Here is a 13,811-nt window from a genome sequence, read left to right on the forward strand (position 1 = left end):
AAGACTTATGTATCGATCCGTTGTACCTATTTTTAAGGAAAATGAGAAAATAAGTCATATGCACACAAAAGGCTGAACAAAAAGTACTATAGCAAACTTATCGTGTTTACCAGAGATTTCAGGCAAACCTCTTGCCCCTTGTCTTTCTGTTGTACCTGCCAGTCCCACCCTTGGAGCAGTTTACACATGACTTTCTGTTCCTACAGGAACATTGCCTATAGAGGTAATCCCCATGGAACCATTCTCTCTGACCAGTGGTCCCTCAGTGCTTCCTTATTTTTCCCATTGGCCTTATTTGATCCTTAGTTCTTTCCTCCAACCTCTAAATCCCTCCAAGGAAATGGAGGCCATTAGGTTAGAGTCATCCCTACAGATTCCTCCCCATCTGTTTTTTTTAATATAACAATTTTGTTGAGAGATAATTCACATACCATAATATAATCCACCTATTTAAAGTATACACTTCAGTGGTTCTCAGTATATACACATAATTATGCGACCACCACCACAATCAGTTTTAGAACATTTTCATCACCCTAAAAAATCCTGTACCCAGTTAGCAGTCACTTATTTATTTTCCCCCAGTGCCTCTCTCCTTCCCCAGCTCTAGCGAACCACTTACCTACTTTTTATCTCTATAGATCTGCCATTCCAACAATTTCACAAAAGTAAATTTGAAAAAAATATATTCTTAAAGGTTGAAACTAGTAACTTTTCAAAATTCTCAAACTTTTGATTTAAAAAGTGAGATTACTTAATTAAATTGACAGACATCTGCAGGTATTTCTTAGGGCCCTGACCTTAGAAATCAGTGAGTGACTGCTAGAAGGTAAGCTCCAAGAGAGCCAGGATTTTTGTGTATTAATTGCTGCATCTCCAGTACCTAGGACAGTGCCTGGCACATACTGGTGACTTTCTATGGGATCTAGTGATGTATAAGACAATCATGATTCCTGCCCTCTTTGAGTTTAGGAGACAAGATAGACATTAAATGCTCAGTTACAGTTGTTAAAAATGCTGTAAAGTAGTGGGTGCTGTGATCATTCAGCTGAGAAGCTTCCAGCTCTAGATATTTTGGCTATCTTCTTTCCAGATACTCTGAACCCAAGGCTCACACTGGTGGAAGACATCATTCTGATTTACTCTGGAGAAGACCAGGGGGCTTATATAGATTATGTTCAATTTGCCAAAAGGTGTTTGGACAAATAATGGACTAGAATAGAGTACAAGTCAAACAAGGGACCATGGACATGTTATGTGCAAATAATCAGATCACATGGTTATGTGTGTACACTTGCCTCATGAACAAACCTATCAGTTCCCAGGCTTATTTTCTGATAGGGAATAACATTCTTCACCTCATCTGTCAATGAGGATAAGATGCAGAGGCAGACTGGGACCTCAGGCTTGGCTGAGATTTTCTATTTTGGCTCCTGGTCAGGAATTCCAGCTGTGGCATTATTGTAGATGTGTTCAAATCTAAATTAGTAAAGCCTGTTGCTATGTTATTGGTAGAGTCTCAGCACATGGACAGCCAAGCTGAACAGTGTTGCAGACTAAAAGTTTTGCCTTTTGAATAAAAAAAAAAAATTAAGGCTGCAATGGTTAAATCCTACATATGGTCATTAGCTTGCAATGTAATAGAAAATGATCATATAAAAGCACACCGGTATAAAGGATTTGCTAGCTCAAATTAGAGCCCATTCAGACACAAGTGGTGATAGAATATTTTAAAAATTATGTTACAGAGATGTATTAAGTCTTTTCCAATGTCACTGAAAAATTTTTACGGATATATCTGGTTTGTGGAAGAATTTTAGTTTTGTGAGGTACAATTGTGAAATGGTTTTAGTTTCCCAGTCATTATTTCTAACTTATACTTTCTTCTTCCTGGGATGTCAGCTCCTTAATGACATCTTAGCCAGATTTTTTCCCATTCATGTTTTGTTTTGTTGTTCTTTTTGTTTTTAATGCTCTCTAAGACCATATGGCAGTGGAGCTTCAGTTAGAATTTCAGGTCTTCTGATTGTCAGGTTAGTGCTTAGGAGGTCACTGAAATATCTTGGTCAGTTTAATTTTGGAGCTATCAGTCTCAGTTTTCACATTTGAGAAAACTATCCCGTAAATTCAAGCACAACTATGATATTTAGTTTTATAATAACACCATTTATTGAGTGACTTACATGTATGCTACTTCGCTTAATTAATAAAATACCTTGTACCATATTTATTACATTCTCATTTTATAGAAGAAAGAATTGAAGCTGAGCAGGTGAAACGACTTGCTAGTAAGGTCACATAGCTAGTAAGAGGCAGAGCCAGATGGGAAGAAGGCAGGTTCAACTCCAGAGCCTATATTCTAGACATTCTGCTGTATGCCTTTTAGCATCTGGTAGTACTTGCTTCACATAGTCTGGAAGTGGACTGAAACACAGTATTTTTTAAAATGGGACAGTCTCTTAAGATTTATTTTTAAGTTAAAAAAAGCAGGGTGTACAATGTTATGTATGACATGCTTAATACCATATATAATATGTGTGCATACATAAGAATACATACACACATATTGGTGGTGTCATGAAGCTGGTTCACACCATCTTGGGAGAGCCGATTGTGCACATCTCTTTCCAACTTTATGGTTGGTGACCTCACCTTGGCACCTTGCAGTCAGCTATGGTGATAGTGTTTACATCATAGAAATCTGCAAACACTATGAGTCAGGCTTTTTGATTGTTTGTTTTCTGAAAAGCTTGTTGTTTAATATTATCAGCACTTCACATGCATGTGTGTGTGTGTGTGTGTGTGTGTGTGTGTGTGTGCGTGTGTGTGTATGAAGTGTGTTATAGCCTTAGATATCCTTTAAAGGATATCTAATAGGCCAGTAACAGAGATTCCCCCAGGAAGGGGAACTGTCAAAATCAATATTTTTATCATGAGGAAATTAAATGAGAGTTTAGAAAAACCTTGTGGTTGATGAGAATTAAACTTTGTATGAATTAATTGTACCTTTAATACAGCTATCAAGTCTTTCTCTCAGTGTCTTTGGCATCTGACTGGCACATGAATTGAAGTGTTTGAGCCAGGCAGAGTATACTACTTTCTGACCTTCTCCACTAGCATTATAAAGTATTATTAAGACTAAGAGAGAAAAGATAACAAGAGTTTGTAGAGGATGTAGATCGTTAAAATAATATTAGTGACTGTACCAATGACTGGTTTACATTTTGTTCTGCCGCCATATTCTTGACACCTGGATGGAGACCTAGTGAATTGAGAAACAACTCTGGTTCTCTGATTTTCTTCTTTCCATAAAGCATTGCAGGGGTAAAATTTTGTTAGACCACACACCTAAACACCTTTAGCTCCCCATGAAAAACAAAGCGGCTTCACATTAATGGGACAAAATGGTAAAAACACATGTATCGAGTAAATTTAGAGACAAATGAGTAGAATTTGCTATTACTCTGTAAAAGTCTTTTAGGTGTTTCTAGAGTCCACATTTTTAGAATCACTGTGCTGTAGTCTTTATTATGCTAAGAAGATCTAGCTTGTAATTTATATCAGAGCCATTATTATCAGGCAGTTGTCTTATTTTTATTTCATGTTGATAATCAAATGTAGATCAAGAAGTTTGGATCTGCTCTTTAGAATGTATTTTTAAAGACATAGAACTAAAACCCATTTTATTCCTGAAAGTTAGTATACATATTGTAAATACTGAATAATATAAAAAAAACAACCTATTTTGTATATTTTTTCCAGATGATTTCCAGTGGGATACTTACTTGAAAGAGACTGGATCTTTAAGTGCTCCTTCCGAGTGTTTCAGACAGGTTTGCCACAATTCTCTAGATATTGGTATATTAATGTAAACTATTAACTTGTTGAAAGGTGTCTTTGTGATTGTTAGATTCAAGTAGTGAGAGGAGATAGTGGGATTATGGTAGTGCCATTTAAGAGCCTCTTTGCATTCATTCATTAATAATCTCTTTGCATTCATTCATTAAGAATTTACTCAGTGTCAAGTATATTAAGCCCCTATGACTGCCCGTCTGAAGGAAAAGACAGACATGTAAATAATTGAGAAGTGTGATAACTCTATAGGGGGAGCTCACAGAAGAGGTGCTATTGAGATGGTTGGAATGAGGGGAAGGATACTCCAGGTAGAGAGAACATACAAAACAAAGGCACATGGGTGTATAAGAACCTGAGTGTTGAGGGATGGCATGGGATGGCTGGAGCACAAAGTGAGTAGAGGCAATAGTGTGGGAATGAGGTTAAAGGTTAAAGGCTTTTAAACTGTACCGAGCACTTGTACTTTATATCTTAGGCAGTAGTGAGCTGCCAGTTGATTTATTTCAAGGGGAGTGGCCTAATCAGATTCTTATTAGAAAGCCATTCAGGGTGCATCTTAGAGACTGTATTTGGGTTGCCTGAAAGTGGGAAGATGAGTAAGACCAGGAGTGGACAGTGTTTTTATGCCACATGTCAAGCCAAGGAGAGGGTTTGGAGATCTTTTTATTGACCCTTGTAATTCTTACTTTGGTTACCATCTGCTGTGACTGTTAACTTAAAATACTCCTCAAGTATTCTGGTAACATAACTGACCATTTGTTTAAAGTTGATGCATTTTAATAAAATTGTGTGTGTGTACACACATATACATATGTGTGTGTATATTTATATAGTCCGAGATTCCACCGACTAATGACTTTAAAGTTGGTATGAAATTGGAAGCCCGTGACCCTCGCAATATGACTTCAATATGCATTGCCACCATCGTTGGAATGGCTGGTGCCAGGCTGCGTTTACGCCTAGATGGTAGTGATAACACCAACGATTTCTGGAGGCTCGTTGATTCTGCAGACATACAGCCTGTTGGGACATGTGAAAAGCAAGGGGACTTACTTCAGCCTCCACTGGGTAAGGATAAACAGTTTTAAAATAACATATTCTTACTAATGTAGTATTCAGTAGAAATAGTTTTAGGTGGCCTTTCAAGGATCTCTTCTCCTAGATATTCTTGCAAATAAGTAGTCAGGTGGTTACTATGGAGAATGTATGCGAGAAGAACTCATCAGTACCATATGTTATGGAGTTCCACTTAAGTACACATTGGGTAATCGTGTGCCGATGGTTCACCACTGCAGGGCAAGACTCATTCTATCTTCAGACTTGGTGTCAAAAGCCAGCTCTACTAGATTACACGTGCAGATTCAGAAACCCTTCTGGGAGAGAAGTTTATAGTATTTGGTATAAGTCACTGCCTCTCTCATTATTGTCCACAGAACCATTCTACATTTTCTGTGTTGGGATGAGCACAGAAGAAGGATAATTCCACATCCAGACTCCAGTTTCAAACTTAGGAATTTCATTTTTTCTGTAGTGGAAAGGAAACACTGAGAGGTGTAGGAGTGAGTACCTTTAGGTCTTTGAAAAGGAGAAAATATATGAAACTTACCAGCAAATGTTTTTACATACAAATCTCTCAATTTTGACCCTTTTTTAAAAAGTAAAAAGTGCATGACTCTAATTTGGGGCAAAATTTTTCTCTTTCAAGACTTAGGCATACTGTGATATCCTATAGAAAATAGGTGATTTAGTTTATCACTTTTATATTCCGAGTGAATGGTGGGTTTTGGTTTTTGTTTCTTCTTTACAGTGCTGAAAATGAAAATTCTCTATTGTGAGGCACAATGAGAGAATGGATTTTTTGTTTCCTACTAGTGAAAAATTCCCTGAGAACCAAAATTTAATATATTAATAAGAACTATTCTTAGCAATATCTTTTTATACTATCTTTTTCTAATTGCTAATTATTTCTAATTTTGTTTAAAATATTTTAAAAAACTAACCAGAGATGTGTTATTCCAAGAAGATGGTTTAGGGTATGTGTGTGTTTTTTGTTTTTTGCCTTCTTCTCTTTCTTCATATCATTTATGGTTTTTTTTTTGTTTATTTTTAAAACATTTCTTAAATCAGAATTCTGTAAGAGATATGTATAAACCTGAGGTGTAGTGCTTCCCTGTTTGGATTTTATCTCTCTGTTTACAATACCGTAATATGTTTTTATATTTTGTTTAAAGGAAAATATAGCTATTATGATTGCCAGCATTTGAAACACATAGCTAGATTTAGGATCATTCTTTTTAAAATTACTTTTAGAGTTTATTTTAATTAAAAATATGAAATACATAGCAGTACATACTGATTAGTATATATTTTGACAGTACATATAAAAATACACAATTTTCGTCAAGTTGCTCACTAGGTACTTTGAATAGTTTCCATTTTAATATAACAACTTATTTCGTTTTCCTTTTTAAAAGGTTTATTTAAATCTTAAAGGTTGTTATTTAAAAGATTTTTTAAAGCATTATATACAAAAATAAAAGTGTACAGATCATAAGTTTATAGCTTATATATGAATAAACTTGTATAACCACCACCTGAATCAAGAAATAGAACATTATCAGCACCCCAGAAGCCCTACTCCTGTTGATCTCCAGTCATAGTTTCCCCCTTTCCAAACGTAACCACTGCCCAGACTTCCTAACACCATAGATTAGTTTTATCTGTGTTTGAATTTTTTATATGCACTTTCATCTATTTTTTAGCCTTTTAATCTGTTTGACTTTAGGGATTTATAGAATTAAGAAAAATGTTAAATTAAGAAAAATCATGATGCACAATGTAATAGGGTAAGATGAGGGTTAAGAGAAAGGTGTAAGGACCAGAGAATGATTCTCATGCAATATTTTAATCACAGTGTGGGAAATCCATGCTGTGGATAACTATTTATTAGATACCACTAATAATACAGATTTATTTTAAAGGAGTATGAAAAAAAACCCCCCCCCCCGCCTTTTTCCTAGCAGTAATTATTTTTCTAGTCAGATGAGGGTGTTTTGGTACAGGGTTATTATAGGGTGACTTTCTGGCTGAACTTTTTTGCATGTTTTATCATATTGATGGACCTGTTGCAAGTGATTCATGTGCCTTCCTGTCTTAACGCATGTATCCATCAGGGATGCATGCCAAGTTCTCTCCAATTCTGGCATCAAGGCAGGGAAGTGTTGCTTGAAACAGATTGCCTCTTGAAAGCAGAGAAACTAGCAGACCTTTGCTCCCTGCTACACATGCCAGATGCTGTGATATTCACTATTAATTGATAAGATCTAGAAAAGATGTCTGTTGAGTCTATTTTGATAGCATCTGATAAAAATTCTAAGAGGAAATCATGTTTAGTGTGTATAAAGATTGCTAAAGTGAGAGCTGTCTTTTTCTTTTAACATATTGTACGAAAAATTTCAATCATACACAAAAAGTGAAAAATTTACAGTGAACACTCACATACCCACTACCTAGGTTCTACCATTATGGTTTTACTATACTTGCTTTATCACTTCTCTGTCCATCTGCCCTTCTAGCAATTCATCAATCCATCTTATTTTTAAAAGCATTTCAGAGTAAGTAATTGGCATCAATACATTTTCTCTAAATACTTTAGCACGCATATCATTAACTAGAGTTTAGTGTTTATTTTCTTTTTCTTTTGAGGTAAAATTTACTTACAATGAAATGTATCATCATAAGTGTATATTTGCTGAGTTTGACAGGAAAGTGTCTTTCTCTGAAAGGAAATAAAGCAGGGGCTCCGAGGAAGAAGAGGGACTGGAAGTCTTTTGCAGCCTTTGCCCTGTGTGGCTGTTGGTGAGAAATAGAAGCTGTCCTGGGTTCTGGCTTGGATCACCCTGAATATTCTAGCCCGTTCCCAGCATATATGTGTGTATTGGTGAACTCTAGCTAGTGGCTTCTCTAAAATGAGAGTTTCTACTTCCACCGTAGCATTGTTGTCAAGGAGTACAGTGGGTACAACCAGTAGTGCTGATTGGAGGGTGCAGCTGCTCCTCTTGACCACTTCCTGAGTTCCTCGATAAGAAAGTTATTCTCTGGAGAAGAATGGCAAATGAAAGCTACTTTAAATATCAACTAGTTATAATACCATAGGCTTTTTTTATGACATTTAATTTATTTTCTGCAATAGGGTACAAGATGAATGTATCATCTTGGCCAATGTTCCTGTTACGTACACTGAATGGATCTGAAATTGCACCTGCTACAATCTTTAAGAAGGTAAGAAAGGTCATAAAAAGCTTCCATCAACTGGGCTGTTAGTTTTGTTTTTTTCATGGGGGCACTTAAATACTTCGTCTTCTCTGACATGGAACAGCAAAAATGCTTTTTAAATTACTGGATTGGATAGGGGTAGAGGGGGTCGAATATATGGTGACAGAAGGAAATTTAACTTTGGGTGGTGAACACACAGCGCAATACACATATAATGTATTATTGAATTTTATACTTGAAACTTATATTATTTCATTAACCAATGTCACCCAAATAAATTTAATTAAAAAAATAAATTACTGGATGGGCAAATGTATTAATCTGCTAGGACTGCCATATAACAAAGTACCCAGACTAGGTGGCTTAAGCAAAAGAAATTTATTTTTTCACAGTTCCGGGGGCTAGAAATGTAAGGTTAAAGTGCCATCAGGGTTGTTTTCTGGTGAGGCTTTTCTCCTCGACCTCTTGTCTGTACTGGTATTGTCCACGCACGCACGGAAGGAGAGGAATCTTTGGTTTCTCTTCCTCTTATACGAACAACAGTCCAATCAGATTAGGACCCCGCTTTTATGACCTCACTTAACCTTTAATACCTTCTTAAAGGCCCTGTGTCTAAATATAGAGTCACATTGGGGGTTAGGGCTTCAATTTATGAATTTTGGGAAGACAGTCTGTCCACAATGACTTAACGAATTTATTTTCTCAGAGCTCTGGAGGCTAGAAGTTTGAGATCAAGGTATTGGCAGGCTTGGTTTCTTTTGAGACCTCTCTCCTTGGCTTGTAGGTAGCTGTCTTCTCATGGATTTAGATGTCTGTGTCCTGATTTCCCCTTTTTATGAGGACACTGGTCATATTGGATTAGGATTCACTCTAATGACCTCATTTTAACTTAATTACCTCTTTAAAGACCCTATCTCCAAATACAACCACTATTCTGAGGTACTGGGTGTTAGGACTTAAACACGAATTTTGGTAGGAGCACACAATTCAGCCCATGACAGCAAGTCATAAAGAAAGCTCAATTATAATCATCCACTAGTCAAAATGAATTAATATCTTGTTTCTTGACCTTAGAGAAAGGGGTATTCTACTGGAAGCGAATGTCCTTGCTATTTTATTTATCTTCAGAAACTTCCCTTCACTTTGCTATGTTAGTTATCTCTTTGATATTGGAGAAAATGATGATGGGCCAAAAAAAACCACTTGAAAGTTACTTGGAGAGATTTGGTTTCAGAAGTAAAAGCATGTTAAAAAGGAAATAGTTGTTATATAGCAAAGGGAAAATTCCAAAAAATAGTTTATGTTCTTGAGAAAATGTTGAAAGAGTACACTGTTTTAAGAAATGATGAATAAAAGCCAACTTTTAGTTAAATTATGAGTCAAAATATTTCTTTCTCACACTTTGTTCTAATTATTTTCTCAGTCACTTAAATTTTACTGCAACTGTTCATATCAGGAATGGTAAACATTTTTTAAAACTTTCGAAGAAGGTTAAAGACAAGGATTTGACACATCAATTAATATGACCCCTGCATTGCAAAGAAAAATTCTTTGAGTGCGGCTTTGAGCAGCATGAATGCTGAAAGTGGGCTTGCCCTACCAGCAAGGAATACAGGCAAATGCAAGCCCTTTGGGCAATGTGTAATGCATATGTGAGAATAGCTAATAACAAGAGATGTTTAGTGGTAGTCTTATTAAGCTTGGGCTGTGGCTTTTAAAAAGCCATTGAATCTCTTTTACTTATCCAAGTGTTTTATCAACTAGTCACATGCCACATGTCATACACATTATGTTTTTCATTATTAAAATTATAAAAGTAGTTCACGTTCGTGTGGTGGGAAAAAATCATACTATAAACTTAGAGTGAAAAATGAGTATCCCTTTATCCTGTGTATTCCTGTGTTCCACTCTTCTCTCCACATTGAAGTTTTTATTTATAGTCTTCCAGACCTTTTTCTGTGCATTCATTAGCATATGTGGGCTTTTATGTTTTTTAAACATAACTTGGAATATATTATATGTGTTGTTCTGTGATTTGGTTTTTCCCTTAAAATATGTATATTTCGGAAATATTTCCATTTCATTTCATACATATTTCAGGTTGTATTGTATTCTTCTGTGATACGGATTACCATAATTGGTTTAATCTCTTCCTAAGGATGAATGTTTAGGTTCTCTTCATATTCTTTTTTAAATCATCTACAGTGAGCATTTTTGTATGTGTGTGAATAGCTACATTCTTAGAAGCAGAATTGCTGCTTCAAAGGGAATGTATGCTTTAAGCGTTGATATATACTGTTAAATTACATCCCAAAAGGGTGTTCCGAGCTGTGCTCTATTACTAGTGGAGGTATGTTTGTGTTCCTACACCTTCACTAACACTGAATATTATCTGTCTTTTAAAATTTTGTGAATCTTTTTTTGGGAAGTGAGGATAAGGAAGGTATCCCTTTGTTGTAATTTTCATTAAACTTATTACCACTGAAATTGAGCTTTTTAAATGTGCTTAGCGGTCTTTTATTTTTCTGTGAATTGCTTGATTCTTGTCTTTGCCTGTTTTTCTATTGGAATTCTTTTCTCACTCTTATTGATTTGTAGGTGCTGTTTTTAGCCAAGCTTGAAACTTGGCCAGGAGCCATCTTAAATCCTCACTCCTCCTTAACCCTGGCTTCTGGATAGCCAATTAATTATAAAGGCCTATGCACTCACTTAGCTTCCTAATTATTTCTTTGTTATGTCTCTTCTTTCTAACCTTACTACCATCGCTGCCTCTCATACAAAGCTTTCCTCTTGCCTGGACTGTTAGCCTTAAAACTATCTCTAATCTTCACCTTTCCACATAACTGCTAGAAATATCTGACGTAGAAGCTTTACCATGTCATTCTCTTGCTTGAAACTCTTTTGAAGTTACCAGTTGCACTCAAGATGAATTATAAGTTTATTAATATGGCCTTTAAGGGGATGTATGATCTGATTTATGGTTTACACTCCTTGCTTTGGATTTTATGTTCTAAATTGCTTATAAATAGCCCATCGATACCACGTTTCTTTTTAGAGCTGATTATCTCTGGTTAACTTCTGTTTTCTTTTAAATTCAAGTCAGGTATTAAATCTTCCAAGATACCTTCCCGAATTCCCCCTCTCCATTCTTATTATTCTGTATACCTTTTGCATATCTCAACCTATGTAGGTATTGGATTATACTATTAGTTTCACTGTCTCTTGCTTTCTAGACTGCGAGTTCCTTTTGAGCACTTAACATGTCTATATTCTCAGTGCCTATCATAGGTCCTGGTACAGACTGGTTAAATGAATGAAGAAAAATTGAGTACAGGAAGATGAATACATTTAGAGAGAGAAGATGGGTTTTGTTTTGGACATGTTGGGGTGCTTGTGGGAAATTTGAGGAGGGATGACTACCACCAGACTGTTGGAAGTAAAGTGTTTAGAACTTAGAAACAAGGTTTTGCTTGGGTACGAGGATTTGGGTTTTGAGTTTCTAGCTTAAATGGTAGTGGTGGAAGCCTTGAGCATGAATGAGCTAGTTCAGAGAGAATATATAAAAGAATGGAGTGTCACGGTTAGAACCTTGGGAAATACCCACTCACCTTTATAATGTATAAGTGCTCATAGCAGGTACTTAAGGTCAGTTAGGAGGAAAGCTGATTCTTCATTTTATTTTATTTTATTTTATTTTATTTTAATTACAGAGGATTAAAAAACATTTAAATAAATCACTTTACAATATCTAATAATTTTCAAAAAATCTATTATTCTGCATGTGTTAAATATTCATTTTTCAATTTAGAGCTCAAAGGACCCAGCCCAAGGGGGAAGAGGTACATTATTTTGTAGACAGTTTATTATTTTAGCAGAGTAGAAAGCTGATTCTTTACGATTTGGTAGATAGGAAGTTCATCAATTACATTAGTGAGAACTAAAGACCAAGAAAACAATGTCCTCACAGAGTTAAGTTTGTAGTTGTTGGGGCAGAATATTGATAAAGTTCACTCCTGATGGCCTCAATTTACTACTCCGAAATAGGAAACTGACCAAGGTTGGAGGGAAGGATTCATGTGTAGACTGAATGTCTGCTGTGTTCTAATGAGGCAGAAAGTTTATTTTCTGGGCGGGGAGAAAGTCAGTTAAAAAGAAAATAATAAATAATGAGGATATGTTATTAGTCTTAAGGTGAATGGTAAGGTTTGGAATAGCAACTGTACGAGATGGGAGAGGGAACGGCCTAGGGACACACGACAGTATTTTGGAGGGCTCAGCTAAAGACAAAGACTAAATATGTGTGGCACTGAAGGTAGTAAGCATGTGGGACTTTTCTTTAGCTGTACTCAGCAACTAAGTGTAAATAGTTAAAGTGAATTGTGATACTGAACTTTACAACAAGCACAAGGGGTTAAGTTGGTTTTGGGTGCTGAGAAGAAAGTGGTGACTTGATGCTCTGTAACCTAGATGTGAAGGGGTGTGATAGAATGTTAGAGTATTTGGTCCTATTCTTTATCAGTGGTTCTCAACTGGGAAGGAGAGCAATTTGCCCCCAAGGGGCATTTGGCAATGTCTGGGGATGATTTTGGTTGTTATAACTTATGTGTGTGGTGGGGGGGGATGCTACCTAAATCTAGTGGGTAGAGACCAGGAATGCTGCTAAACTACAATACACAGAATAGCCCACACAACAGAATGTTCTGGCCCCAAATGGCCATAGCGCCAAGGTTGAGAAACTGATCAGTATTAATCCCTTGGTAATATCTTCTAATTCCTAGCTTTAAATACAATTTAAAATGCAGATGACTTTCAAATTTCTATTTCTAATCTAGACCTTTTGCTCCCAGATCAGACTTGTATATCCAGCCTACCTACTCAGCATCCCCACTTGGTTGTCTAATACATCTCAAACTGCTCCTCCTGCAGCTATTCCCATCTCAGGGAGTGGCAACTATCCTTCTAGTTCCTCAGACCAAAAACCTTGGCGATTATTTCTTTCACACACTATATCCAGTCCATAAGGAAATCCTGTTGGCTCTATCCTCAAAATATATTCAAAATCCAAATACTTCCTGCTATCTCCATTGCTATCCTACTGGTACAAACTACCTTTATCTCTCACTTGGATTGCTGCAGTAGCCTCCTCATTGGTCTCTTTATTTATAACCTTACAATCTGTAGTCAACCAGAGTATTCCTTTTAAAACATAAGTGAGATTATATTAGTCCTCTGTTCAAAACTCTCCAGGGGCTTCCCATTTTACCCCGAGTAAAAGCCAGACTCCTTACTTACAGTAGCTTCATGGCACTATATGATATGGCCCTTCATTTTCTCTGACCTCGTTTCCTACTGCCCTTGCACTTGCATACTACATTTTAGCCACTGTTGCTTCCTTGTTGTTTTTCAAACATTTCAGACACATCTGCTTTAGGCCCCGGCTGTTCTCCCTGCCTAGAACACTCTTCCTCTAGATGACTGCATGATTAATAATCACCTCCTTCAGGTTTCTGCTCAGTCTCACCTTCCATAGGAGGGCTGTCCTGATTACCCTATTTGAAATTGCACGACTCTTCCCACACAGTGCTCTTTGAATCTCTCTTATTCTGATCTACTCTTTTTTTTTTTTTGGATGGCACTTAGCTTTTCCAACATATAATATATTTTACTTATAAATAAAATAA

At 36.3% G+C, this 13,811-nt stretch overlaps 1 protein-coding gene across 1 annotated transcript in view; it reads left to right on the plus strand.

Annotated features, from left to right (window-relative positions):
* SCML2 (Scm polycomb group protein like 2) overlaps nucleotides 1-13,811 on the plus strand; it is a 69,089-nt gene that overhangs the window by 2,899 nt on the left and 52,379 nt on the right. The window contains exons 3-5 of the mRNA XM_006911681.3: nucleotides 3,763-3,833; nucleotides 4,689-4,923; nucleotides 8,048-8,136. Coding sequence (XP_006911743.1) covers nucleotides 3,763-3,833; nucleotides 4,689-4,923; nucleotides 8,048-8,136 — 395 coding nt within the window. The remainder of the gene's footprint in view (nucleotides 1-3,762; nucleotides 3,834-4,688; nucleotides 4,924-8,047; nucleotides 8,137-13,811) is intronic.

The sequence above is a fragment of the Pteropus alecto genome, unplaced genomic scaffold (genome assembly GCF_000325575.1).
Source record: "Pteropus alecto unplaced genomic scaffold, ASM32557v1 scaffold23, whole genome shotgun sequence".
NCBI classification, from domain to species: Eukaryota; Metazoa; Chordata; class Mammalia; order Chiroptera; family Pteropodidae; genus Pteropus; species Pteropus alecto.